Here is a 25,587-nt window from a genome sequence, read left to right as displayed (position 1 = left end):
TTTTCCAAACCCAGCCATGTCTTCAGACTGTCCCATGTTTAGAAGGGAGGCTGTGACACACCACATTCTTTCAGCAGATGGCACGAGAGTCCAGATTCCTGGCATTGTACAAATACATGAGGAAACACAGACATGGAACTATTAAATTTAGATAACTAAGACTCGCTTTGAATGCAAACTTCCTGAATCCTCACCCAAGAACAGTGGCAAAATAATCATTAGCCATTGCAATACAATCAATTATGTTGTAAATGGCAAGAATGTAATATCTATTTCTGGATACATTATCATACAAAACCGCACTGAAAGTGAAACATGTCACCTGGAGCCAATGCAACAATGTTGTTTTATCTAACATATGTTATATTCTGTCAAAAAAGGGGACTACATAAATGAAAAAAAGTACAAACTCTGTTACCATGCCGACAGCTTTTACCTCCCTCTTAGTGATAATTATGGAAAATGTGATGACCATACCGTTTCTCTAAATATTGCATGTTATATTTGGTATTTCACATAGTTTTGCACTTGTAATTGTGATTCTTGTCACTTTATACTTCACTGCACACCCTCTGGTTTACATGTGAGGAATTAAAAAGAATTGAATCTTTAAATAAATGCATGAATAAATAAATATCTCTAGGAGCTTCCCCTCCCGTGCGCCTGGTGGCCACCAGGTGGCGCTACTGGCTCACTGATGGCAGGAAGTGAACAAGACGTGAGTATCTGTGTAAAAGAGCAAGAAGTTGCTGTTGGCACCATAGACTGTATATCATGGATGTATTAGTATATAAGAAGGTTGGCACACAGTAGCTACGTTTGGTCAAAGCTAAAGCTGTGTTCTCGACAACGACCTTCGTTTCAAGTTGGTTTAAAGTCGGTTCATATTTCACTTCCGTGTGGCTAGACTGTTGATTTCGACACCGGGACACTACTTCAATTACCGGTGACGTTGCTAAACAACAAACGTTAACTTTTTAGTTCCGTTAGATAAAACAGCTAAAACTGTGATTCCGCGTGCTGTGTTCCGTACAAAATGGAGGAGGAGGAGGAGGAGGAGGAAGAAGCCCTTAAAAACCACTGCAGAAGAATGGTTTCTCGTGTCCGAAACAAACAGCACCCCCAGTCCCCCCCCCACGCAGCACCGAGGAGCCAATGGGCGGGAGAGGAGGACCGAGTTCAGAGCTCTCCGGGAATGTAACGCTAACCTCCCCCTCCCCCGCCCATACTCCACGTCCTCCCCCGGTCTCATATGTCAAGGTCCTGAAGTCCAGAGCGCCCCCCCCCCCAACTCATCTTAATGCTGAAGCTCAAAACTTTCAACGAGGAGATGAAACGGGTCAGTTGACGCTCTTATGTTATTTTTGGTATACGTGCAGTTTGGTGTCCCAAATGATTTTACAAAAACTGAGTGTCCCAAATGATGAGGGTCTTATTTGAGACAGGTTAGGGTAGCACAGGTGGTTCAGCAGGTTCATAATTAATTATGGACATTGTATGGGGAATTTAGGACACTAAACAGTTTATTTTGTACCCGATCATTCTCCTCTTGGTGTGTGTTGTTGTGTGGCAGGCTGCAGAGCTGGAGCTCCATGATCCCGCAGTCTGCCGTGTGTGTGAGCGGCAACAGGCTGCTCTGGCCTTGAACAGTTTTATCAGGAGGAAGAAGACACAACTGCAGTTCCAAACACTGAAGGGCAGACTAAACACACACTGGAGCTATGGAGTACGTGTAATAATGGTGTCAATTTGACGGATCCGAGTAAATATTCACAGGATTTAAACAATTATGTTTCTGTTACAGGAGTGTGCACGTTGGGGGAGTTTGGGCAAAATCTCCCAAAGCCTTTCGATGCCCACCACTGGATTTGGGAGGAACAACTTGGTGGATGTGTGCGGGTCACAGCAACCTGGTGTTGCCTTAGCAACAGCTAAGGAACGTGGAGTTACCCTAGCAACAGATGAAATGAGGGGTTACCCTGACAAAAACGCTACAGGAACTCATTTATCAAGATCTCACTGTCCTTTTTCAGACAGATAGCTGCAGACATGATGGGCACAGTATTAATACAACGAAAGAATACTATTGTGTTGCTGTCAAACATATTCCTATCTCTATATTTTGACACACAGGGTAAACCCACCCATTTGCCCAATACATATTTATCCATATGCTGATGGTGGCGTCCTTGGTTACCCATCAGCACAGCTCCAGCTGTATGTAGTGGTGTGATCATAAACACAGCTGTGTTTATGTTTACACCACTTACTGTGCAAAAAAAACAAATGTCTAGCCTTTGTTTTTGAGTGTAAAAAGGGACATGCTAATAACAAGGTTAGTACAAAACATCTATTTATTTTCTTATCACTGTATTAAAGTTAAACACACAACACTATTCAGAGCAGATGAGTCTGGCCTCTTTGCTTCCTGTTTGTGGTCACTTGAACAATGTAAACATTAAAAGATTGTGTTTTATTTAACTTCAATTAAACCTATTTGTTTTTTCATTGGCACAAAAAATACACAACAGACAGCCATGGAAGCACACATGCATTGCAAAAAATTAGAAAGTACAGTACAATATCTAAGGCAAAAAAACATGGGCAAAATGATGTGGACAGTTTATCAAGTTCCTTTCTGCGTTATTGCAGTTACATGGTTACGGCCTAGTAAACCTAATATACAAGTCATACAATTACATATAAACACATCCAAAGCACTGATGAAACAAACAACAGAATGACGTTACCAGATCATCCATCAATTTCAGTTGACAGTTCATGAAAAAAAGTACTAAGACAATTTGTTAAAGTGGAAATTGTCCTGAAGCACAGATCTGTTATTTCAGTCATAAAAGGCTGATCTTAGATCAGTGTATTGGACCAGGTCCCTTTAAACCCACAGAAGCTGAAGGTAGAGTGGGATCTACTCATCCGGCTTCCTCTTGGGCTTCTTTGGGTTGCGGGAGCGGCTCTTGGCCTTGCACAATGGGCAGATGGGAGCATTACGATGAATCTGCTGGTGGCAGGACAGGCACGCCTGGGGGGGGGGGAGAGAAATATTAAGTCTAGGGCTGGGTACTGAACTTCATGCACGCACCTCCATAAAATTTAACTTTGCGTCGAGGCGACGCAGACCGCAAGGACTGTGATTGGTCAACTGGTCCTGTGTGTTGATAGAGGGTGATTCCAGCAGCTTATTGTGGGGAGTAGCAACATGCTAGTTCACTGACATCAGCTTTGCAAATAAACTCAGACATATTTTGGTTACAATGACGGGGCTATCTGTTTGTAAAGGGTCTATACGTTAGTAACGTTTTGAAAATCTGCACTTCGCCAGCAAGCTGTACTTTGTGGGCAGTTGTGCTAAAGTTTGCTTGCTAACATAACATAAACTGGCTGGCAGACACCTCGCAAATAACCTTAGACTTATCTCCCCCTAGCGTTGTGGCAGTGAAACGCACCGCGATGCAAAGCAACCCCAACGCAGAACTCAGACAGGGTCACGACGCCGTAGGAGCGACAGCGTAGCTACAGCGTGGAGTTGACACAGAAGCATAAACCTGCCTTTAGGAGTAAATTCCATCAGTGTCAGTGAGCCAATAAGCATTCAGCATGCTTATACCAAGATCTAAAAATGATTTTGATTGGCTGTCTAACGTTATGTCGTAAAAGCATGCTGGAAAACCACTGTTGTGCACATATTGAGACGGGGGCTCGTGTGTGTTGTTGGTTTTTGAGAAGCTTCACTACAACGTGCATCACAAAAAAAAAGGATTGATTTGTACTGTAATGTGTAATGCTATTTCTTTTTGTTAAAATGGATTAAAAAAAAAAAAAAAAGTGGTATCAGAAAAAAAGTATATTTCAGGAAGCGAATCTAAGATTTAGGAAGGATACCCAGCCCTACTCATGTCCTCCTCGCTGTGTTGTACAGATAAGTCACTTTTTCAGAAGGTGTCTGGGTGTGTATGACTAAGCGCATTATTTTCTTTATCAAACTTTAGGGTGGTGTCTGAGTTTGTTCATTTTCTCCATATATGGCACAACTAGGAGCCGATTACATCTTGGAAATTCACAGTGCTTTTGTAATTATTAAAAAAGAAAATACAAAGTGCAAAATGGCTGGTGTGTTATTAGGTCAGACCATCTACAGACTATTCAAACTTGAAAGAAATGTATTTTCTACCAAGATTGCAGCTATTTTATATTTATTTTAAATAAATACATGTTGATTGATTGATTTCAGGTCAGTAGGAGCAATACCTTCATAGGTGGGGGTTGCTGTCTGAAGGTGGCCGTCTGGCGTGCATCTTGCTTCCTGGAAACCTGAAGCTGCTGTGCTGCTGCTGCAGCGGCAGCAAGGGATTCTGGGATGGCAGGCTCATGTGGCTCCTTCTGCCACTCTGCTTTCTGCTTCTCAAAGTAACTGTTCAAAAGCAAAGAGAGCAAAGCCTAGCTAGCTGTGATTCTCATTTAAAGCTTATGAATCATATCACAGTTGAGATTTTCCCATCTACGCTCTGTATCAAGAGATGTGTAAACCAAATACAAAAGGAGACTACAATAAGAGAACATTATGGTCATCTCACACATCCTCTTTGTATGTACAACTCTGAGCAAAAGTCCAGTCATTGTGAGAACGTTTGTCTGCACGTATGTGAGTGTGTCTGTGAATGCAGAGGGCTGGGAACGAAATTTGGCCTTGGATTTTATAGCCTGCTTGGCCCATTTTCAAAAATAATAAAAAAGTGATATCCCATTTCTTTACGCTCTCTGGTTTCTCTCAAAATAGATTTTTGATAGAGCATCCACAGAACCAATGCATTGGGCTGTAGTTCCTGTAATCATGATCCACCAAAGCTCCATTTAAGGATTACTGCAAGCATTACATTAAAGGTATAGTAAGTGATGTTAATCCAATACACTTTATCAAATTCAATTCGAATATATCCTCACAGTTACCTAGCTCTCTATTTTCTGTGTGCGCTCAAAAAAAAAAATCTGGTGTTAATACACAGCCCTGGCTGTGGAAGTAGTAAAAACAGAAAGGAGTGCACGAGCCACAAAACCCTTTTCCAGCCAAATGGAAATTAGTTTGGCAGTTTGGCAGTTTGGCAGTTTGGCACCATCGCTTACTGCACCTTTAACACACACACACACATTTCAATATTTCACAGTTAATATGATGATAATGTTTGTTTTCAAGTTAATATAATACTATAACAGTTGGTGTGTTTTGGTTTGTTATTATGAGGTGTATGCATCCGGCTGAATTTCCTGCAGCACCAGAGCAATCCCGGAAGTGGAACGCGACTAGTCTTTTTGCTGACATGTCATTCTTAAAATGTACCCAACAGCCCACAGGTGGAATGACTCTATCACACCTTAAACAGTTCCAGTAGGCACTATTACCATTAATTACCTTTCTGGCACCAAGATGCACAAGTGATCATTTTAACATCTCCCTGGATGTCATCATAAATCTCTCTCTGTAATGAGTTCTGTCTTCTAAGTAAAAACACTGAAGGACAACAGTGATAAGCCAGAACATTTTAAGTATCTCGCAAACTCTGAGAAAATCAAGGAGCACACCACCAAGATGGAAAAGAGAGACGACTACCACCTGGCCAAATCGTTTAACTCGTCATCTGAGCTTCCACACAGAGCACAGACAAACGATGCTGTCAGCGTGCAGAGCAGCAGTGGTCCAGCACACTTCCTAACAACTTAAACTTCCCATTTGTGAAGAAATTTTCAATTGTCAGTTCACACAATATCCAACCAAAGATAAATTACAATACATTTTTTAATTCCCTATGTACCGACACCCGTACCTGAGTAAGGGACCAACTCAACAACTGGCAGAATCATTGCAGGCAAACTGGGACTATATTTTGTTAAAGGCCTTTTTCACACTACTGAACCAGTCAATAAAATACCTCACTGCTATAATCTGGTTTATCCATCACCACCAAAAAGAACTGTCAGTAAACTCTAAATGTGGCTATGTATAATCCTGTTGATTACTAATGTACTATTGTACAATGTTGCATTACTGTGGTCAAACTGCATTTTAACCTTAAATCTGTGGAATTCTCTGCTATTTAAATAAATCAGCCTTGAACAACTTTGCTCATGCACTCAACTACAAATGATGGTCATCAGTTTTCTTGTTGAGTGCTGTTGCAGTCTGATGCTGCATATTATATAGTAGACCAAAGCATCCTTAATAATATACAGAGGCAATAGGTCAGTGTTTAAAGGGCTGCGATGGAGTAGTTATCTTTGAATGGGCGGAAACGTTAATATTCTGTAAATAAGTTTATTTTCTCAAAGTCACTGACGTGGTGTACTACAAGGCTCCATTCTTGGACCTCTTGTCTTTGTATTTGTTACATTTATATGTACTTGTGGCCTATAAATAAACAACATTAACGAATATACTCCCCAGTGTTGGGACTAACTCACAATAACTCTGTTACTACAGTAAGTAGTACTCTTACACATTATTTTTTTTTAAATTGAGTAACTAAATTATTGATATTGAAAGGTTTGTTACTTCATTATTATCTCCGTCAGGCGTAACCCCTGGATTCCACCAGTCACAGCTGCACCGTGTTCCGACTGTGACAGTCCACTTGTTCTGTCCTCCGCACGGCTTGAATACCACACCAGGAACATTTCAGAAGCGGAGTGTTTTGCCTGCCCAAATTTTGTTGACTTGCAAATTTGTTTTTTTGTTATAAATATTTGTGCTTTTACCATAAGTAAACAAGTGTTGTGGCTTTAGCTTTTAAGCCTGGAAGGGAACATGCATTCAGTCGTGTGTTTGTGTGTCCGTGTATGTATCTGTATGTCCGCAGCTAGTCTCACATACTACTGGACCTTCCAGCATTATCTTTTTTGTGAGTTGCACATTTGTTTTTTGTGTGAATGTGCAAATGTGCTCAAGGACCTCTAGTGGTTGCTGGGATTCCGATAAAAAAAAAAATGCAGTGTACATTCATTCCTTTTGGCAAGCAAATTGCCATGTCATGTTGACCAAAATGCTGCCCAGTGTATCGCCACCATAAGTAATGACTTAACCGACAAAGCAGCTGGCTGATATTATTGAATGACCACCGCAACCAAGACAGGTTCTTGAGCATAAAGTCATAATTTTGCTCAAAAAGTATTTGGCTAATTGGTCCAGTATTATGCAAGATCAGCATCGGACAATTACACACACATGCACAAAAAAAAACATGATCCCGGCGGAGATAATATAACAGTACTGAGATGAAAGCTATGGGCACATTAAAAATGGCAGCATTTAAAGAAGTAACTAAAAATCTACGTATCACAGTAGAGTATTATTTTTTGGTGAAAGTAATCAGTAAAGTAATTGAGTTAGTTTTTTAATAGAGGTAAGTAGTTACTGTGTCTAATCACTATTTTTTAGTACTGAGCACAACACCGATACTCACAATGTCCCTGTAGGCCTGATTATCTTTGGACTTTACACAGTACACAATATCAACTTGGTTTTAATGCTTGTACATAGCATCACATTCTGTTCTGTAACACTATGTTGCAGCACACTGAAATGTCACTGTTACTGCAATCACTCTGTGACACATGCTACCTAAATGTATTTATGTTCAATGTATATGCATATGTGTGTGCAAAAATGCCATAAAGACAGTATTTTACTGTAGCACTTTGTGTTTGTGAATTATATGAATTTGACTGTTTATATGTGGAAAAAGTACAATGACAATAAAGTTAAAATAAAAACTGTTCATTGTGTGTTGTGTATGTTGAAAAGACATGTAGACAAGAATATTTTCAGATGTATGTATGCGTGTGTGTGTGTGTGTGTGTGTGTGTGTGTGTGTGTGTGTGTGTGTGTGTGTGTGTACTGACTCCAGGGAGAGCTTCTCCTCTTCTTCGTTCAGGTTAGGGAGTCTGTGTAGACCTAAAGTCATCCTGAGGGCATCAACATGCTCCTTCAGAGGTTTGTACTCATCATGTAGGCGGCGTGTTGTTTCTAGCAGCTTATTCAGGTCATTCTCCGACTGCTTGATGGTGCTCTCCATCTGAGAGGACAGAATTGGGAATTTCAGAAATACACATGTAATATGCTTAGTATAAGCTATTAATGGTTGTACCTAGTCATTACATATTTTATACTGAAAATAACACAGGCACTTGAAATGCCATCAATATATGTTTCTTTTGTGTTGTTGGTCTAACATTGCTATTCCCAATGCTGTTAATAAATTCTACTCATCTGAAAGCTGAACTGAGATTTCAGCTGCACGTCCTCTCTGAATGTAGGACTCACTCACCACATTGATATCTGCATGGATGAGTCGCAGCTCCTCCACATGGGCCATTTTCTCTTGTAGAAGCAGATCCATCTCTTGTTTGTACTCTTTCAGGTGCTTCTCCTCAGACTCCAGAGCCTCAAACTCAACCTTAAGACGAGACTTGATCTTCTGCATCTGGACAGTCTTGTTCCTGCACGGACAAAAGACACCAGCTGTCAGGTTATTTCGCTCACAGATGCAAAAAATAGAAAGAAAGAACGATTTGCCCTTACAAAAACAGCCACATCTAAAACACCACACTTTTTTTTCATCTGTCATGCAGTGCTTTGCATTTGTGTAAAATTATGAATAACTTCACACACGTTCTGCATTGATCTTAAGCAGAATTATTAATTACCACACACGTTAATGAATGTGTTAAGTGAATGAATTAATGTAACGTTAACGTATTTCGCACATCTGTTCTGCAGTTATTAAACGTGGCTGCAAAGAAGACATCAGGGCAAACAAACACCATTCCGCCACCGGTGTTTAGTTTGAGAATGACAGACCGATGCACTTGCTAGCTAAGTAGCTAGCTTCCCCACAGAAATAATAGGCATCGCACATCTGGCATTTTGTTAATACACATCTGGAATGTTGATACATGTAGCTATGATCAGAACATGCACCTCAACTACAGCTTCTCTATATCTACCTATGTCTTATTTAGCCTGTAGTGATTGATTCCCAACACTGGCGGAAACCTGCTAAAACCAGAATAGCAAAAACCTATTAAAGACAGCAGCAGACCGGCTAATTGTAGCTAGCTCAGTAACAAAAGCGAAGCCAAGGGGCTTATTCGTGGCCGGCTAACGTTAGCTAATAAAACGTTTCTTAATACGTGTCAAACATCTGACAACAATACATTTTAGCCAAGTCTTACCGTATTTCCAAGATATTTTCTAATTTGCACATTATTTCTTGTTCGTCCGCCATGGTTTCGCAGTCCTTGTGGTTCAGTTTGCCAGCTCAGTTCCCCGTAAAGAAGGCCACGGTGGTCTCCTCTCCTTGTTGATAAAAAACACAATAGCCGGTGTGAGCGCGCACACGAGCACGCGCCCGCAATGTGAAACCGTGGCTACGGTAGCACCACGAGCTCTGCCACACGCAGACTGTGATTAACCTAAACACTGTTTGTTGCTATCCCCCCTTAATTTACTGTTTTAACTGCTCTGATTTTAACATAAATGCCAATAAAAATGACAAAAAGTATTTTTAATAGAATATTTATTGTAAAAGAACCTTAGAACATTTACATCTACAACGTGTGTGTGTGTGTGTGTGTGTGTGTGTGTGTGTGTGTGTGTGTGTGTGTGTGTGTGTGTGTGTGTGTGTGTGTGTGTGCGTGCATTTGTGTGCGAACATTGGTGGTTCACATGCACAAGTGGCTCCATAGTCATGGGGCAGTGTCCCTTGCAAATGGAAGCTTTGCACCTGAGAACGGGTACACAAGCACAGGAAAGTTGTAGGAGTGTGTGTATGGAGATGTCCTTTATCTCCTGGATGAAAATTATACTCTTTCCCATTCATTTCCTATGACGGTCATTTTTGACCGTAAACAAAAGAAGTGTGAAGTTGAATAAATCACTCAAAATTCAAAGAAAATAGTCACAATGAATGTTACGTGTTCAAATGCCTTTTGTGAAGGATATCATAAGGTCTTGAGGCAATGTGATGAAAAATGCCATATTTATGGTACAGGGAATGTGTAAATCGGTCATTTTTGACCGGAACAGTAAAATTTGAACATTCACTATTTGGCTGGTGGACGATAAAGTTAATTTTGAACCCTAAGTGTTAGAAGGTTAAACATTAAACCTGAAATAACCTACGACAAGTATCCACTTCCCCTTAAACCATGTGTTACACCGCGATGGAAACAATTTCACTTCATTTAAACATTACATGTAACATTAAATAAATGAATGGCACTTACAGCAAACTTCTTCTGAGTGAAAAGTGGAAGGAACAGAAAAAAAAATCAACTCAAGGGACAATATGGAGTACGTTTACTTATTACTTTATCAGGGTTGTAGCTAGTGAACAACCAGGGGAAAAAACATAAAAATATTAACAAATGTTACATAACAAAACACATTGTCACAACAATAAAACAAAAGTATAGCCTACATTAAACATATTATATTCATTAAATAGTATGAATATTGTTGAGTTTAAAAAAGTTAAAACAAGAAAGCGCAACATTATCGCAAAATGATTCAAACGTACGGCCCTGTTAGCCAACACAAACTCTCTTGTTGCACATTTAGCAACAGGCCTACAAACCAGACGTACACTAGGCCTACTAACCCTAAAATCACTGTATGCCATAACAACTAAACAAGAAGGATTAGACTAGCAGAGTGTAGTCACTGCCACTGGAACACCAGGTGCTGCTGAGTTAGGCCTACTCCTGTTGTGTGTCCCTCTACAGGTTTGGGAGACAAAAAGATCATGTCTTGGTCCTAGATGAGTGTCACACAGTCACAGTCACACTCACACGTAATCAATTTAAGAAGAAAAGTCTTCACAGATGAAGGCTGCCTCTTCATAACACGTGGGCCCCTGGCCTCCATTGGATTAACTAAGAGAGAAGTACTAAGAGCAATACAATGGTCCATTCTCATTCAGTATAATCCTTGTAGGTATTGCAAGCAGTTTCATATGACTCCACGGAGGAAAGGCTACAGGCACCTCTCTGAAGAAGTGTTTCAACTACGGATTAAAAAAACACAAATGTCAACTGTAAGTAGCTACCTTTTTTTGTTTATATGTCATTGAATTGCAAATTAAGTAGATTGACTGAAATTTGTGGACCTGCTCTGTATTTGAAAGGCTACAGGAAGGCATTAGTCGGTAGTTGTTAATCTTTAGAATAATTTTTAGAGCAAAACAAAACGTATGATGATATCATGCCCAGCTCCCAGATGTTTCTAATTTGTTGCATTTGTGTTCCTGGATTTATTGTGAGTTGTCACATTATCTGGATAAACATGGTGTAACAAACAGTGGCAACGTTAAGCTTTCTCCTCCTGTTTTCATAAATATCCATTGAAGCAGTCAGTCCCCAAAGGACATGCAGCAAGGCTAACAACTGTAGTACATTATTATTATTATTATTATTATTATTATTATTATTATTATTATTATTATTATTATTATTATTATTATTATTATTATTATCAGTATTATTATAGACACTCATGAAAGCCTGCCTTGCTTTCTTAATCTCAGCAAAGTTTATAAGGAATAGAGCCATCCATTTCTTCTCTATATTTATTTTGTTCTATTGTGCAAGTCTGTCCATCCCAACAACTGCAATTATGTGTATATGCATATGGTTACTAATATTCAAGATTATTGCTAAATGGGTGTAATTGTTTAGACCCAGTCGGTAATACTTATTTATCATAGCATGAACCCCATGTTCTCAGTTAAGTCTAAAATCTACTGTGGGCTTCATTTTTTGATTGTAGTCCGCACCAACCTCTTGCGATTGGATGATCCTGGTTGAACAGAAAAATGTAAGGAACACTCTTTTTGGTCATTTTGCTGTCAAAGAACCAAGAAATGTAGCATTATTTCAAAGAACAGACAAAATTATAAAAAATTGGTAGTGCTTTTTTTTTACCCAGATGCTGTTGCTCTGCATGCTCCTTGATGCTTCTCCAGTGATATAGATGAATGAGCAGCAGGAATTTATTTGTTCCTCCTGTGGCTCAGTGTGAATGTTTTCTCTGGCAGATAAATGTCCGAGTTACAACCATGGATGCTGAGCTGGAGTTTGCCATCCTGCCCAGCACTACTGGCAAACAGCTTTTTGACCAGGTACACTGTGCAGTACAATTACATAACAGGTGCTTTGACGGACAAGTGTGTGATTGTGTTAATTATTGGTATGTTTAGATAGTGAAGACGATCGGCCTGAGGGAAACCTGGTTCTTTGGGCTCCAGTATCAGGACAGCAAAGGCTTCTCTACCTGGCTCAAGCTGAACAAGAGGGTGAGGAGAATGTTTGTGTGTCAACTTTACATCCCTTGATGGCATAACCTAACAGCTGGCAGCTGGATATAAATGAACACGTAATCATGCTTGTGGTTTTGTCAACCCACTGACGCTAATTAGTACGTATATCTTCATTCCGGTATCCCTCTGCTGTGGGTTGCCGGTCCCAGGTGACAGCTCAAGATGTGAAGAGGGACAACCCTTTGTTGATTAAGTTCAGGGCCAAGTTTTACCCTGAGGATGTCGCAGATGAACTGATCCAGGAGGCAACACAGCGCCTCTTCTTCCTACAGGTTGGAGATGAGTACATGCACAAGAATATTGTTTTTAAAGGGAATACTGCTGTAAATTTGACTTAATCCCTCTTATTGATTTTATGATGAGATGGCACCATTTTTTATTTGTATGCAATAAGAAGGATCCAAATCTATAAATTTACTATTGATATAAACAGAGAGTAAAATTCTTATTGAATAGGAATCAGTAAAATGCGCTTTAAGAATCTGAAAAAAGTGGATATCACAATGTTAATAATGCTGTTGTATACAAGCGTGGTACCCTGCAGATGCAATGATGAATAAGGAAATCAAAACAAAACGCTGAACCTTCCTTAACGACCAGTGGGGGTTCCATAATGTCTAATGCTGATCCCGTTAAATCTCGTGGGTCTTCCGTAAGGGAATACATGCACACATAAATGGATCCAGGTGCACTAGACAAACCCCAGAACACATAGACACATCAACACTAACACTGTTGTTTATGAAACCTTTACACGGACAGCATCATAAAACATTGGGGATCATTAATGTCTTAAAGCAGAGCGTTTTTGTTTCCTTTCTGTGTTTTAGGTAAAAGAAGGCATCCTAAATGATGACATATACTGTCCACCTGAGACTGCGGTGCTCTTGGCATCGTATGCCATTCAGGTCAAACTAGGAGACTACAGGAAAGACTATCACGTACCAGGATACCTCGCAAGAGAGAAGCTGCTGCCACAGAGGTACTGAGTCCTATGGTAATGAGTGTTAACCAAAGTTCAACTGAATTCCAGTTTCTGAATTTTAACTGGTGTGTCCTCTTTACTGATAACACCAGGGTTTTGGAGCAGCACAAGCTGAATAAGAATCAGTGGGAGAATAGAATCCAGGTGTGGCATCAAGAGCACAAGGGATTGCTGAGGTACTGCAGTCTTAATTCAAAAAGTCATAACTGCATTGTAAACAGGTTCTCTGTAGCTCATATAATTACTCCACACATCAGGGAAGACGCCATGGTGGAGTACCTCAAGATAGCCCAGGATCTGGAGATGTACGGAGTCAACTACTTTAACATCAAGAACAAGAAAGGATCAGAGCTGTGGTTGGGAGTGGACGCGCTGGGGCTGAACATCTACGACAAGAAGGACAAGTAGGTCGCAGTTTATAAATGTAAATGTTTTTTGACAAACTTGTTTGAATCCATGTAGGCTTACTGTTGTATGCTAATCTTGTATGACATTCATGGTCCCCAGTGGATGAATACTACTGACGTTGGTGATCCCCTAGTCTCGCTTTGCCAGAACTTCCTCCACCGCGGTGCTGCAGAGGAGGGTCTGGCGACAGCATTCTGGGATGGGAGAAAAACTTGCTCTGGTTTATTGGCATTTCTACGGCGCCTCTGCAAAATAGCCTTGGGAAGGAATTTGTTTTGGTGGAACGTGTATGTTCAAAAGTTGTTTTAGTTGTGCAACAGAAAACTCAGATTGGACAGACCTAATGACTTTGGCGACCCCCTGGCTTTTCCTCTAGAGCTACCATCAGATTGGCTCTTTTGATTCAGAGTGAGATGTGTTGACAACTATTGAATTTGGTACAGACATTCATTTGGTACAGACATATTCATCCCATAGCATGAATTGTAATGACTTTGGTGAACCCTTAAAGGTCCCATATTGTAAAAGGTAAGATTTCCATATATTTTTTTAATTATAAAGCAGGTTGAGGTGCTATATAAATACTGTAAAAGAATCAAACATTCAATCCACAGAGAAATGCACATAGCCCGTATTCATAAACTATGGTTTTAAATGACCTGTCAGGACTTCTGTACAGTTGTGATGTCACAACTATGCTACATATAGGTAGAAAGTACCGCTACAGTGCTGTTACAGTCATTCTCAGGCTGCAATGATAGTGCAGAGACTCAGAGAGTGCTGATGTAGAAGACCCGGAAACGCTGGCCAATCATAGCAGACTGGACTTTTTCGGGAGGGGTCTTAAAGAGACAATGCGCTAAGACAGTATGAGAAAAATAACGTTGTTTTTTTGAAAGTTTAAAGCATGTAAACATGTTCTAGTAGAAACCCCAAATATATGTATGAAGCTAAAAATGAACATAATATGGGACCTAAATATAACCCCTCCAGACTGAAAAGCACATCTACATGTTGCATGCTAACATACTAAACCAAGATGGTGAACATGGTAAACCTGCGTAGAATCAGCATATGCATTGTCACTGTTAATATGTTAGCAGACTAATGTTAGCATTTAGCTCAAAGCAGTGCTGTGCCTAAGTACAGCCTCACAGAGCTGCTAGCTTGGATGCAAACTTTTATTTTCATAACTATGTTTTAACTGTGTGTAAAGAACATGATAACCCCCGTTAACTATAACGTAGTGGTAAAACAACATGCCAATATTTTACAGGATGACCCCAAAGATTGGCTTCCCCTGGAGTGAGATCAGAAATATTTCCTTCAATGACAAGAAGTTTGTCATCAAACCAATCGACAAGAAAGCTCCGGTATGCAAAACACATTATTATTAGTGAGTTATCTGTAGCAGCAACAAATTCTATGAAGCATGTCAGGAGATGAAAAACGGCACAGACCACATTCAAAGGTCAAAGGTTTATGGGAAAGTTGCCATTTTTCTTGCAAGACACTGGATGTATTTTTGTGCAGGTATGTTAAGGTTAGTTTAGCCTAATTCCATTTATGGATGTTTGTGGATGGGATTAAATAGCTGCTCCTTCTCCAGTGCTCAGGGTCATTACCTTATGAAAACATGTTAACAAGTACAAGTACACTCCAAGGACCTCAGGGTGCTAACCTCAGGCCTGGGTGGAGGACTTGCTGTAGTTTTCAGGAACTGTTTTCCGAGTCCAACAGTGAGCATCAGGGCTTTCCCCTCGTTAGAACTATAGATGACCCAAGTTAGTCGTTCAAAGTTTTATTACAATTCATCAACCCCCCTGGTTCTAAAAGTTCTTTTATGTCTGAATTGAGTGACTTGTATCCTCTATAGTGGTGGAAGAAGTATTCAGATCCTTATACCCTAATATAAGGGTATTATAATAATAATAATAATATCCTAATACCACACTGTAAAAATACGTTACAAGTAAAAGTCCTGCATGGATAATGTTACGTAAGTAAAATTATGTAAGTATGATCAGGAAAATGTACTTACAGTTTAAAAATGGAGAATAATCCTCACATTTTTGAAACTGTTGTGTGTTTAATGGTCTAATCAGTTCAGCTGGACTTGTAGGCCGTTATATTTTTGGGTAGTTTCATTTCAAATAAAGTACACTAAAGTACAATAAGCTACATGTGTTTTGTGTGCAAAAATCTTAATTTGTAAAGTAACTAAAGCTGTCAGATTAATGAAGTGGAATAAAAAGTACAATATTTTCCTGAAATGTAGCAGAGTAGAGGTAGAAAGTGGCATGAAAAGAAAAGTACAAGTACCTTAAATGTGTACTTACGTACAGTACTTGAGTAAATGTACTAAGTTACATTCCACAACTGATCCTCTATCATTAGATTGGACAGAGTTGTTATGATTGGTGATTTTTTGGTCGATGACGTTTCTTACTGTTTTGCTGCCGATTTTCTTAAGGTCAGTGAGTCTTTTCATTTTATTCAACTGGTGCCACAAACATTAGGAGTCATACCTTATGGACCTTATTTTTACGCTTGATTTACATTTTGAATTTATCTGCTCTTAGGAGCTGCATGTTACTGACCGTGTATGCGTTTGGTTCAACCTGTCTTTTGATTTAGATTGACTGCACACTAAATGTGTAAGTCGCTCTCACATTTTAAATAGCTTCTCAGCTGAGAATGTTTCTGCAGCATTTGACTCAAGTGCAGTGTTGTCTTCTCACGCTGACATTAAATGTCTGGTCCACTTCTTTAACATACCTTGCTCTTCCGTTTTGGATAAAGTGGCTCCAAGTAAAATGAGAGTTGTTCCCTCCGTCCATATTCACTGCCTCTGTCACAAAGACCTCTTAAATTGAGTTTAAAAATATGGTTAAGGAGGTTAGGGCATCTTACTTTGCTAACCTCATTTCGTCCAGTAAACACACCCTGATAATCCTGTTTGACACCCTCAACAACACCGTCACTCCTGCACCTCCTGATGTGTCTTTTCAAATAGGGATTGCAGTGACTTTCTCTCTTTCTTTGTGAATAAGATTAGGGCATCATCCCCTCTGCTACTCCCTTTTCTGTTTATCCAACTTGGCCATCAATTTTGAACTGCTATTTCCTAGCAAGACCTTACTAATCTTGTATGAAACCTTCCTCAAGCCCTGTAGATATTTTACAAACTTTGTTGCTTAAAAATGTACTAAGCGAGTACGTTTAAACTGCATTTTGGTCCTATTTATTTTTTATTTTTTTGCTCTTGTGAAGCACTTTGTGACTTAGTTCTGTAAAAGGTGCTACATTAAAAAAATGTATTAGTATTACTTTTACTTTGAGATATGCCTATTCATATGTATTCACTGTGGCTAAAATCAGGAGAGTCTTATATCCTTGTTACTGATGAAATGACCAATTTTGCAATTGCATAAATTACAGCAAGTAGTGTAATGAGAGCAGTTGCTACTTGATCTCACTCACAAACAGGAATTTAGCCTCACACTTCAATTTGCCTGTATGCACAGATTTAAAGAAAGCATCCAAGAGTTTAGAAACATGTACTACATTATCCTAAACAAAACTATCCCTTTAGGATACAAACCCATGCAAACAGTAAAACAGATCTGAGATGCTTCTGATGTGTCATAAATCCCTGATTGACCATTTTTGTATTAAAGGACTTTGTTTTCTACGTCCCTCGTCTTCGCATCAACAAACGTATCCTGGCATTGTGTATGGGGAATCATGACCTGTACATGCGTAGACGTAAACCTGACACCATTGAGGTGCAGCAGATGAAGGCCCAGGCCAGGGAGGAGAAGAACAAGAGGCAGATGGAGAGGTAAGAAGGAGGTCATAATGAAGGCTTTTATAACAGTTTACAGTGTGTTCTCTCTGCTTTAAGAAAGAACTGTCAGGAGATCCAGTTTTCTTTCAGATGTGTATATATGAACAATTCTCCTGTCAGGGCTCTGCTCGAGAGTGAGAAAAAAAAGCGAGAAAATGCTGAGAAGGAAACAGAGAAGATTGCTCGTGAGACCATGGAGCTGATGGAGAGATTGAGACAGATTGAAGAGCAGACAAAGAGAGCTCAAGATGGTCTGAAAACTTTCTGAATACAAATGTTTCTCAACTGGAGATGTATTTTTTGTGTTTAAAAACATCAAAAGAATTGTGCAGTATAATGAAATATTTGTAATTTTAGGATTTCTACAAAGCTTATACTATGAGCCTGTCTGGGTATGTGTATATAATGATTTTTGCGCACATGTGCATGGGTGTTTCAGAGCTGGAGGAGCAGACACAAAGGGCTCTTGAGTTAGAAAAGGAGAGGACAATTGCTCGGGAGGAGGCTGAGCGCCTGGACAAGGACCGTAGAGCTGCATTGGAAGCTAAAGAAGCTCTGCTGTACCAGTCTGAAACCCAGACCAAGAGCCAAGAAAGCCTGGTATTCAAAAACACCAAACACACCTTCATGGGTTAAATTCAAACTCCAACTGAATCAATTAAATTAGAAGGTGGTTGCTGTAGTCGTCATTCAGCCAGGAGACCAATTTCCTTTATTCCCATGATCAAGGACTCATTATGGTATATTTACATATATTGATCAAGGCACCTCTCAGCTAGAAAAAAGGCTGGTAAAGTATTGATGTTGTCAAGTGATTCACAAATTCAGCTTGAAAGTATATTTCAAATTATACACATTTTAGCTGATTGAATAGAAAGACAATTAACCTGAGCCGTGATACTGCATATAACATATGTGCACGCACAGACACACACACACACACACACACACACACACACACACACACACACACACACATATTCTCTCTAACACACAAATGTGCAACCGACTGCACAACTTCAGATCATGAGCACTCTTAACTCTCTTCCCATTTGTGTGCGTGTGTGTATAGGCCACTGAGCTGGCAGAGCTTACCTCTAAGATCTCCCAGCTGGAAGACGCCAAGAAGAAAAAGGACGAGGAGGCGAATAGATGGCAGAAAAGGGTGAGAATTAATGACAGAACCATGAGAGAGATAAAGGATGAATCAAACATGAGCAAAGAGGGATGTCTGACACCTCAAAGTGTTAGGCCCAGGCAAAGTACATGCAATGCGTCAACCACAGACAAGTAAATCAGTAGACTTTCAAATTGTGATTGTATGAGTTTCATACGTGTCACTGCATTGTCACAGGTAACAAACCTCAGCCCTGTAAAGCCATAATTGGCTAAAACAAACCATTGAATGTATGTGCAAATTTTACCCAAGGTTTAACTTAATTGTATGCAAATATTTGTATACACATAAGATGTGCTTTACTGAACTTGCAACCACATTGTTTTGTAATACTGCAGTGTTACCCTTATTTCTGTTTTTTAATGACCATGGGAGACTGTTGCACGCAATGCTGAGGAATCACTTTAGTCAGAAGACAACCTATTTGTGAAATGTTGCCCTCATTAGTGAGCGGTGATAGTCTGACAAGCCAGACCCACATCAAGATGTTGGGTCTGGAAACACACCATTGGCAGGGCTCAATCCGAGGGGCGGGATAAAGGGTTGTCTTTCAAATTCCCTCTGCACGCAATAGGATAGCTCTACAACCAACCAGAGAAACGCTAGTTGATAGATTCAACTGTTGCCGTATCCGGTCAGCAAAATTCCGAACACATCTTCCTCTTTTAAGAATGACTTCAGAGCCGTTCTTTGTTCTTTTCTCAAAGAAAAGCTTAACTCCAAGTCTTCCAGAGTCGTGGCCAAAGCCGATTCCAAAGACCGCTGTTCGCCAGCAGCAGCAGCCATCTTCTTTGTTTTCAAGTAGCAGGGAATTCACACCGAACCGTCGCAACTCTGCCGTCATTATGTTAAGCCCGCCCACCGACTCTATAAACGATGTGATTGGTCTGACTAGAGTTTGGTTTTTCCAGCTCGCAAGCCAACCGAGAGTTGCTAGACGACCCTGGCTGCAAATTACATTTGCTGCCGCTAGGATGGTCTAGATTTCTAGGCTAGAGCGGTGAACTAAAACAACTTAACCTGGGATTCAACAGGAGATGAGCAGGTTATCCAAAATAACATTTGTCATTGTAGTTTTGGTGTTTAATTAATCTCATTTATATATCTGTTTATGTTTAGGGAGAAAGAAAAATACAATTTCAGTGAATTTGGGGTCAAATGCCCCTTTAACTAATACTTAAAAGTAGAGGTGAAAGTGCCACGTCACCAAAGACATTCCAGTTTTCTTTTATTCCCGAAAAGCACCTTCATTTATTTCAGTGTCATAGTAGCCTACAGATAAAATTTCCTATGTGAATATCACATTTTTTAACCAATCGAGAATACAGCTACATGCACTTTAATATCCAACCACACTGCTTTACTGCAAGTCGTGTGTGTTGACAGGCGATGGTGGTAGAAGCTGATTTGGAGCAAACCAAAGAGGAGCTGAAGACTAAACTCATGGGTGTCCACATCCAGGATTCTGTCCATCCTCCTATGCCTGAGCATGATGAGACGGATGAGAGCAGTGATCAGGCGAGCGCTGAGCTGACTTCTCCAGGCATGGTCAGAGATCGCAGTGAGGAAGAAAGAGTAACAGAGGCCCATAAGAACAAGAGGCTGCAGAAAAACCTCAAGGTAAGGTTGAGTGAATATAATCAAATTTCCTATTTCGCCGAGTTGCTGTTTTCTTTCTCACCGTCAGGTCAGAGGTCATGTGAAGCTAGAGATTAGCAGTCCCTGGGCTGTCCTGGAGCTTTAAAGAGTGCGTGGTTCTATGGCAATGTCGGTCTGTCGGTTGGACTAGAATATCTCAACGACTATTGGATGCATTTTTTTGAAATTTTGTGCAGGCCTTCATGGTCCCAATAGAATGCATCCCACTGACTTTGGTGACCCCCTGACTTTTTCTTTAGTGCCCCTATTACCTTGAAATGTATTACATATAGCCCCTAAAGCATAATTCTTAAGGACTTTTGCGATCCCCTGACTTTTCATCTAGCACCACCAAAAGGTCAAAGTTTACACTTTTTCAGTTGTAAAGGCACCAAATTTCATACAGACAGTTCATGGTTCCCGAGCTATATAGCATACTAACTTTGCTGATACCCTGGCTTTTCCTCTAGTTCCACCATGAGGTTTGACATTTGAGTAAAATATCTTGACAAATACTGAATAGATGGCTTTAATCCTCTGACTTTTTTATCTCGCCTCATAACATCAAAATTCTAATTCTTTGATTTATGAGTAAATACCGGAAGAATTATGAAATTCCTATCATCCTTACTCATACTTTGTCTTTAGTCCTAATTAGCATATTAAATATAAAATATTAGCATGCTAAGTGGCTAAATTAACATAGAACTCTGGTAAATAATTACCGCCCGTGAGCATGTCAGTATGCTGACATTAGCATTAAGCTACAAGCACCACTTTGCCAAATTAGCCTACAGCCTCAAAGAGCTGCTATTTGTTTCCAGAGAATCTCTGGCTCTCAATCAACACATTTAAAGTATCTGTTTCATTTATTAATAGGCTTTATTAGAGGTATGGACCGACGTGTGTCTTAGCTTATTACACTCAGCCATGGTGGCTGCATCTTCCCAGTTGTGTCTTTCTTTGTAGTTTGTGATTTGAAAATCACATTTTGTTGCTGTTATGAGATTATATAAAGTGTTTGTTTCTGCTTTGCCTGTTGTCACAGTCAGAGAGAGGTTTTGACTATGCGGTAAATATTAGTGGCAAGGCCAGATGTTGTAAACATTTGGGGCTCAGGGAGCTTTTACTCCTATTTACGGCAGCAATATGAACTATTTTTCAAGCCCTAAAATGAGAGAATACATAATTTTAGAAAAACATGTTAATTGTTAATGGAAAAATCCCCCTAGAGCCTACATCCTGTTTTGCATCCAACTGTTTTCCAACTCTCTTCATCATTCTGAAACCAGAACACAACAAATATTTGTGTCACTCCTGCTGCCCAAAAAGAGGCAAAAATGAATGTTGCTTTTTTCAAATTGCACAACATAGGTAGTTAACAATTTGGTGTGAACAGCATTACTAATCTTGAAACTTATTTTGTTATACGCTGGAGTAGAGTTTACACAAAGAATGTTTAGCTGACAAATCTACATTTCAATCCATCACATAATAATCTGGGCTGTAACTGCAAAACAACGTATACTTAGTAGCCTAAGATTGCATTCATCCACACTACTACATTTTCACACAGTTTGAAACAAAAACGATCTCGTCCACACAAGGCTCTGTATCAGAAATGATCTCCGTCCATGTTAACACATCTGACAACGTATATCACATGACCAGGTTACTCTGCAGTTGAAATAATTTAAGTTAACAACAATGGCGAAAAAAGTAAGACCAGGGTGTTATTTGCTGGGACCGACAACAAGGGGGAACTTTTGCTGAAGGTATGTAAGCCTACCTGACCCATACGTCTGACTGTTTTGTTTTGTTTGTTGCCAAAAGTCTCAGTTTCTGCCCATCCACACTATAACACATCCCGGGAGTTTTTAAACTCAAACGGTGTCAGCAGTTTTTCTATAATAAGGTACTCGGAATCAGAGTAGTGTGGACATGATGCTTAAATGTAGAAAAAGATATACGTTTTTAAACAAGAACGCATTAGTGTGGATGTAGCCTTAGGAAAGCCATACATCCTCTTAATGCCCTAGGTGTCTAGTTTGTGGTTGAAAAGTTTCATGAGGCCCAGAGAGGTCACAATAGGTCATTTCATACAGTGAGCTCAAGTTTTTAAAAAACTGTCTCACTACAGTGAAAAGGGCTACTATAGGGATTAACACATCATCACACATGAATGCAAGTGGGGCATTGAATCCACCAACAGAATCTCAGCTTTCCAGCAATACCCAATTACTCCCCGGCGCTGGCCATATCCTCCCCCTACAGCTGCAGCCTCCCCCGACTTCTCTCTGGCTGAATACAGCTGAATATCCGAGTCAGCATTAAAGGTACACTGTGTAGTGTTTTAAGTATTGTATTAGCTAAAATCAATGTCATTCATAAATATGTCCTCATTGGTGTAAAATGACCTCTGCCAATGATCTGACTTATCCTTGTAAGCGAAGAATTTCTTATCTGTATTTACATTGGACGGGCGAGTCCAAGGAGGCTTCCATGTCGTTCCTCCATTTTGAAAAACTATAATCGCTGAGAGGGACATAGAGCAGTAGCAACGCGTTTTCGTTGAGAGCCAGCATCACGTGACTGAAACCAGCTGAACCGGAGAAGGAGATCAGTGAGAGACGCCTGTCACTGCACTTTAGTTCATAATGGAGGATCATACTTATGCCGAGACACAGGAGAAGGAATCCTCGTCGCCAAAAAAGCGAAAATTGGAAGACATGTTGTCATAGCTTCTTGGTACATAACAGCTACCGTAGATGCAACACGCATTTGAAAAAGCGAGGCACTAGAGAGCACTATTCGTTTGAATGCAAAATACAATTTCACTGCTAGATGAGAGAAATTCCTACACAGTGTACCTTTAACACTGTAAAATGTACACTGTAAAATTCCTTATCCATAACATCCTCTCACTGATGGAAACTGAAACTGAAACAGCTAGTTTGCAATACAAGAGAAGACAGCAGGGAGGTTTTTTTGAACAGCATTGCACCCCCAGCTACCAAAGCTGAAGTAACACTAGTTCTCCTGTGCCCCAGTGACATAACTGTGGTATGGAAGTAGAGCAGACTTTTCAGCTGCAGTTGGCTAAGCCCCAGAGAACATTAAATAGAACTACTTTTTTCACACCATATACCAAACCCAGGTAGATATAAGGTTGAAAATCGCCTCCCTTTAATTGCCACCAAAAGTTGTGTTTGACCTAGAACTGAGTGAATTCTTAGAGCGCCATGGTAGCTCACCTGGTTGAGCATGCGCCCCATATACTAAGGCTCAGTCCTTACTGCAGTGGGCTGGGTTTGAGTCCAACCTGCGGCCATTTGCTGCACTTCATTCCGCCTTTGGATGTCCTGTCAAATAAAAATAATCTAAAAATAAGAACTAAATACTACTTTATCATTCTATTGGTTTCATTAAAGTTACAATTTTTATCCAGGCCGAGGCCTATACAAATGAAATAAAACCTCACAGCCAAAACAAGATAAGGTGTTGAATACTCAACACAAAACTGGACTTAATAACTTTGGACAATAGAGTGTTTTCAGATGGGGATTGAGTAAGTACTGGGGCCAGGTAAAAAGAGGGGTAAGGCTTCTGAATAGTCTCCTAAAGAGGCTCAGGAAAGAGGATCTTATTCACTGTGTTTTTGTGTTCTCTTTCAGTTCCTGAGCACTGAGCTAGCTGGAGCTGTAGACGAGAGCAAAAAGACCCCCAATGACCTGATCCACGCTGAGAATGTGAAGGCGGGCCGGGACAAATACAAGACCCTACGCCAGATTCGTCAGGGTAACACCAAACAACGCATTGATGAATTTGAGGCCATGTGAGAGGGGCTGCTGTATTAGGCCCAAGATAAGGAGAGATGATGAAATTGGACACATTGAGAGATTTTAGAAGTGTAGGTGCAGATCATTAGAAAATGAACCTGACATAACAGGTTGAATATGACAGAAAATTATATTGTTACCACCTTTAATGTCCTTGATTATAATGCCATTTCATCTGGAAATGAGTAAGAAGTGACAACTGTTCGGTGTTGCAAACATCATCTGTGCTGTCATTTATGAAAAGTGTTGCTGTTGTTTGCAATGGTATTTAATGCATTTGCAATTTCAATGAAAACTTTATTATTATTGATTAATGAAAGCAATGACATTTAAGACACTTGCATCTAAATGTTCCAAATAAAATACACATAAAAACACCATGAGTGCATTGTTTGTGCATCCATATGAATGAGGAAAGATCACCTTCACTATGCCTGGAGAAAACTATCAAAAATAATTATCACCAACTGATGTTTCTCTATCCAGTATAAATAAACAGAAAATAAAGCAATTACATTGCCGCTGACACACTGTATAAAATCCTTCATGTCCCATAACTGCACATCTGCAAAAAGCAGTGTTGTTACTATAAAACAGAAGGAAATATGCCCAAATAAATTTAAATTGAATCTATTTTTCCTAAGAAGTTTCTCTAGCTGCCTGCTGTAGTCTGTATGCTTCTCTTCACCCATCTCTTGTTGCTGACGTCCTCATCCAGCATCAGGCTGTCTATAGACCCTCCACTGACTATCCCTATAAAAGATGTATTTTCCACTCTCGTGTTGTCTTTCAAAAATCAGTAATTGTGATGGACGAGCTGTATAATAAGGTACACAAACTGTGAGTAGATACCAGGGAACAAATGAGGAACAAATGAGAAACTAACAAACCAAGGCAAATTCCTTGCAGGTGAAAACAAGTATGTGAATGTGCCTGCAACCAGTAATTATCTGTCAGATAGATTCACAGACAGAGGAGCAGAGCTTCTGAAGGAGGGGTTGTATTTGTTTGGCAGTTAAACTCAAATAACAATCTTACTGCACCTTTAATGAGTACATCCCAATCACATTTTAAACACATTTTAAGGTTCAGAGTTATCATTCCTTTAGGTGATTCTCCTTCTTCCATGTACATTGACAGCACTGTATTAATCCTAATTGAACCTATGAAGTAGCTTATGTTTTTTTCCCCTATTAGAGTTTTGTATGTTTTCTTGTCAATAAAAAAAAAAATCCTTATTTGTTCCCTGGCTAATTTTGTGTACCTTATTGTAAATGTACAATATTGCCACATGGGTCAGGGTGCTA

The 25,587-nt window shown here is 39.8% G+C and overlaps 2 protein-coding genes across 4 annotated transcripts; one reads left to right on the top strand and one right to left on the bottom strand.

The window, feature by feature from the left end:
* Positions 1-2,336: 2,336 nt before the first annotated feature.
* zc4h2 (zinc finger, C4H2 domain containing) lies at positions 2,337-9,480 on the bottom strand. Its single transcript, XM_031280182.2, has 5 exons — positions 9,241-9,480; positions 8,334-8,505; positions 7,909-8,081; positions 4,267-4,429; positions 2,337-3,040 (listed from the first exon to the last, which is right to left on the bottom strand). Exons 1-5 carry the CDS (start codon positions 9,291-9,293, stop codon positions 2,927-2,929), a joined length of 675 nt encoding a protein of 224 aa, XP_031136042.1. The 5' UTR covers positions 9,294-9,480; the 3' UTR covers positions 2,337-2,926.
* A 1,346-nt stretch (positions 9,481-10,826) lies between these two features.
* On the top strand, positions 10,827-24,787 carry LOC116036593 (moesin-like). 3 transcript variants are annotated; one of them, XM_031280180.2, is made up of 15 exons: positions 10,827-11,102; positions 11,834-11,881; positions 12,102-12,185; positions 12,264-12,359; positions 12,533-12,655; positions 13,214-13,365; positions 13,461-13,544; positions 13,626-13,772; positions 15,053-15,149; positions 17,457-17,620; positions 17,747-17,877; positions 18,066-18,226; positions 18,699-18,791; positions 20,265-20,423; positions 24,116-24,787. In XM_031280180.2, exons 1-15 carry the CDS (start codon positions 10,827-10,829, stop codon positions 24,278-24,280), a joined length of 1,980 nt encoding a protein of 659 aa, XP_031136040.1. In that variant the 3' UTR covers positions 24,281-24,787. The 3 variants fall into 3 exon arrangements, with proteins under 3 accessions (XP_031136040.1, XP_031136039.2, XP_031136038.2); XM_031280178.2 differs by having other exon boundaries at positions 10,915-11,102; positions 20,190-20,423; XM_031280179.2 differs by lacking the exon at positions 11,834-11,881 and having other exon boundaries at positions 10,850-11,102; positions 20,190-20,423.
* The last annotated feature ends 800 nt before the right edge of the window (positions 24,788-25,587 follow it).

The sequence above is a fragment of the Sander lucioperca genome, chromosome 1 (assembly GCF_008315115.2).
Source record: "Sander lucioperca isolate FBNREF2018 chromosome 1, SLUC_FBN_1.2, whole genome shotgun sequence".
Lineage (NCBI taxonomy): Eukaryota > Metazoa > Chordata > Actinopteri > Perciformes > Percidae > Sander > Sander lucioperca.
Note: the sequence above shows the minus strand (reverse complement) of the source record. Positions and strands in the feature narration are given on the sequence as shown.